Consider the following 2,625-nt stretch of genomic DNA (forward strand, 5'->3'; position numbering starts at 1 on the left):
AGACGATCGAATCTTTCCCGACAAAGCCGTGATGCAAGAAGAATACGAAATACTGCAAATGAAAGGACTGAAGAAGAACAAGAAATTGCACGTGAACAGCGCCGCGATAGTATGGCTCGACTTCGTGCTTATCAATCACGAGAGCAAAGTGAAGCAGCTCGGTTGGCAATGCAGAATCGTCGAGCGAACAACAGAGGTCAACAAATAGATAATTTGTGACGCAGAACAAGATATTTATCAAGTGCTGATTTGAATCGAGCAGCGTTTCAATACGATTGCAGCAATGATTACAGCTTGCATCCTAGCGTTTGCATTGGGCAAATGGACGTAGTTTGCGAGCATTGTGGTGCATTAAAGTTTTCCGGAGAAACGCCTGGATTATGCTGCCTTAATGGTAAAGTGAAATTGCCATTGTTGACTCCGCCACCTGAGCCATTGTATTCATTGCTTTGTGGCGAAACACAAGAATCACGCCACTTTCTTGCAAATACTCAAAAATACAATGNCAGGTCCGCGGTGATGAAAAGGTTGGGGAACACTGACATAAAGTATCAGTTATTCTTCCAATGTACTAACAGATGTAACAATTTATGAGAATAAATTAAAATTTATTAAGTTCAAAAAAATAATAATAATGATTAGAAGAAATAACACTGAAAAAACAAAATTTAAAAAAAAACATTATTCTAATTAAGCCTAAAATAAAAAAAAGCGATGGAATGGTTTATTAAAAAAGATTAATGTTAGAACGTTACGCTAATAATTACGTACTTCAAAAATATCGTTACGTAATGGTAGTTAAAAGTTACTTTAACAAAAGGAAAAACGAAATACCAGATCATTTTTGAAAAGGTATAAAGTATCAGTTATTCTTCCAATGTATCAAAAGATGTAACAACTTATGAGGATAAATTAAAGTTCATGACGAGTAAAAGAAGATCAATAAAGAGATTAGACACGGAGATTATCTTCAATTTATTCCAGTGTTTAGATTTTATAAAGAGAAGGAAATATTTACTCATGCATTACAATATTCAAAATACTGCTAACGTAACGGTTTTCCTGTTAACACAGATTTTGTATATGCTTCTGATTCTTTTAAATAATGGTATATAATGCGTTTTTTTCTTCTATTTTTTATTATTTTAAAGTAAGCTCTTGAGTGCGATAAAATACTTATTTCTTAAAAAATTAAATTAACTTTTTAAAATTATTTTTAATAAACGCATAAAAAATCATCAATATTAATTTTTAGCATTTTTTGCATAGAGTTATTTTTAGCATTATTTGTATTGAATGATTTTGTCAAAATTTTAGTACTTTTACAGTGTATTTTTTAACATTTTGATCAGGAGACAAAATTCGGTGTAGTTGCTTCGTTTATTGGGATTAAGATCATTTGATTTTTCAGTCCAGCGTGAAAGCACGAAGCGGTCTTCATTTCATAATAATTTATGGTATAATAATAAAAAGAGTGGGCGTTTCTGCGGAAAAATTAATACTCAAAATAGTGGCATACAGAAGAGAGTAGTGGAATTTTCATATATCCTTCATAAAGACACTGGACTACTCAAATCACGTGAATTTCCATCAAAAAAGAGGAAATGCGATCGCATTTCCCATTCACGAACGTCATCCTTCTGTTACGCATTTGGCGGTGCATCTGGAGAATGGTCAACGAGTATATTTCACGGCTTCGAATGCTACGCAACGTGCTGAAACACCTCCAGCAACTACATTGACCAGTTTTTTTGCAATCTGCCAAAGCGATCAGTTTGCACGAACTTTGCTTTACTCGGAGATGCCACGTTATATACTTGGAATGCTTCATCGAAGAATTTNCCTTAAAAGTTTGTGGTTTAAATCTAGAACATTCATGTTTTTCCCATGGTCAATTATACATGGCATGTTCACGGGTCGGAAGACCATCTGCGTTGTTTGTTTTTGCGCCTGATAATAAAACAAAAAATGTCGTGTATCACAAGGTACTTAAATGAAGAGCAACCTATGTACTAAAATACAGAAATTTTTTTTTGTATTTTTTCCAATAAAAAAAAAATCTGCTTATTTATTGACATTAAGGCGAAACAAAGTTCGCCGGGTCAGCTAGTATGCTTTATAAAGACACTGAACTGATTCAAAAATAGAATATCAAAAAAATTTAATATTCACCCTTAAATTACCTGAATTTCCATCAAAAAAGAGGATATGCGAACATAAGAGAGCTGAGGAGTTTTCATATATGCTTTATAAAGACACTGGACTGATTCAAAAATAGAATATCAAAAAAATTAATTTTCACCCCTCAAATCACCTCCATTTCCATCTAACTAAAGGAGAGTAGTGGAGTTTTCATGTATCCTTTATAGAGACACTGGATTAATTCAAAAATGGAATATTAAAAAATTTAATTCTCAATCTTCAAATTTAATCAATTCTTGTACTATAGAAGTCAATTGGGCTCTAAGTATATGTTCTTACATTGTAATTTTTATAATTATTCTTACAACAAAATCTTCTTTAGACCACTTTTGATTGCTCCTATTTACTCTTCCTTTTACATTCATTTATTTATCACTTTCTAGTTAAAAATATATTTTATTAGATATTAAAAGTATCAGATTT

At 32.0% G+C, this 2,625-nt stretch overlaps 1 protein-coding gene across 1 annotated transcript in view; it reads right to left on the minus strand.

Moving 5' to 3' along the window:
- LOC122272730 (succinate-semialdehyde dehydrogenase, mitochondrial) overlaps positions 1-2,240 on the minus strand; it is a 13,140-nt gene extending 10,900 nt beyond the window's left edge. Inside the window, exon 1 of the mRNA XM_071180386.1 lies at positions 2,184-2,240. Within this exon, the coding sequence (XP_071036487.1) occupies positions 2,184-2,240 (57 nt within the window). The remainder of the gene's footprint in view (positions 1-2,183) is intronic.
- Between the last annotated feature and the right edge of the window lie 385 nt (positions 2,241-2,625).

Source organism: Parasteatoda tepidariorum, chromosome 4 (assembly GCF_043381705.1).
Source record: "Parasteatoda tepidariorum isolate YZ-2023 chromosome 4, CAS_Ptep_4.0, whole genome shotgun sequence".
Classification (NCBI taxonomy): Eukaryota; Metazoa; Arthropoda; class Arachnida; order Araneae; family Theridiidae; genus Parasteatoda; species Parasteatoda tepidariorum.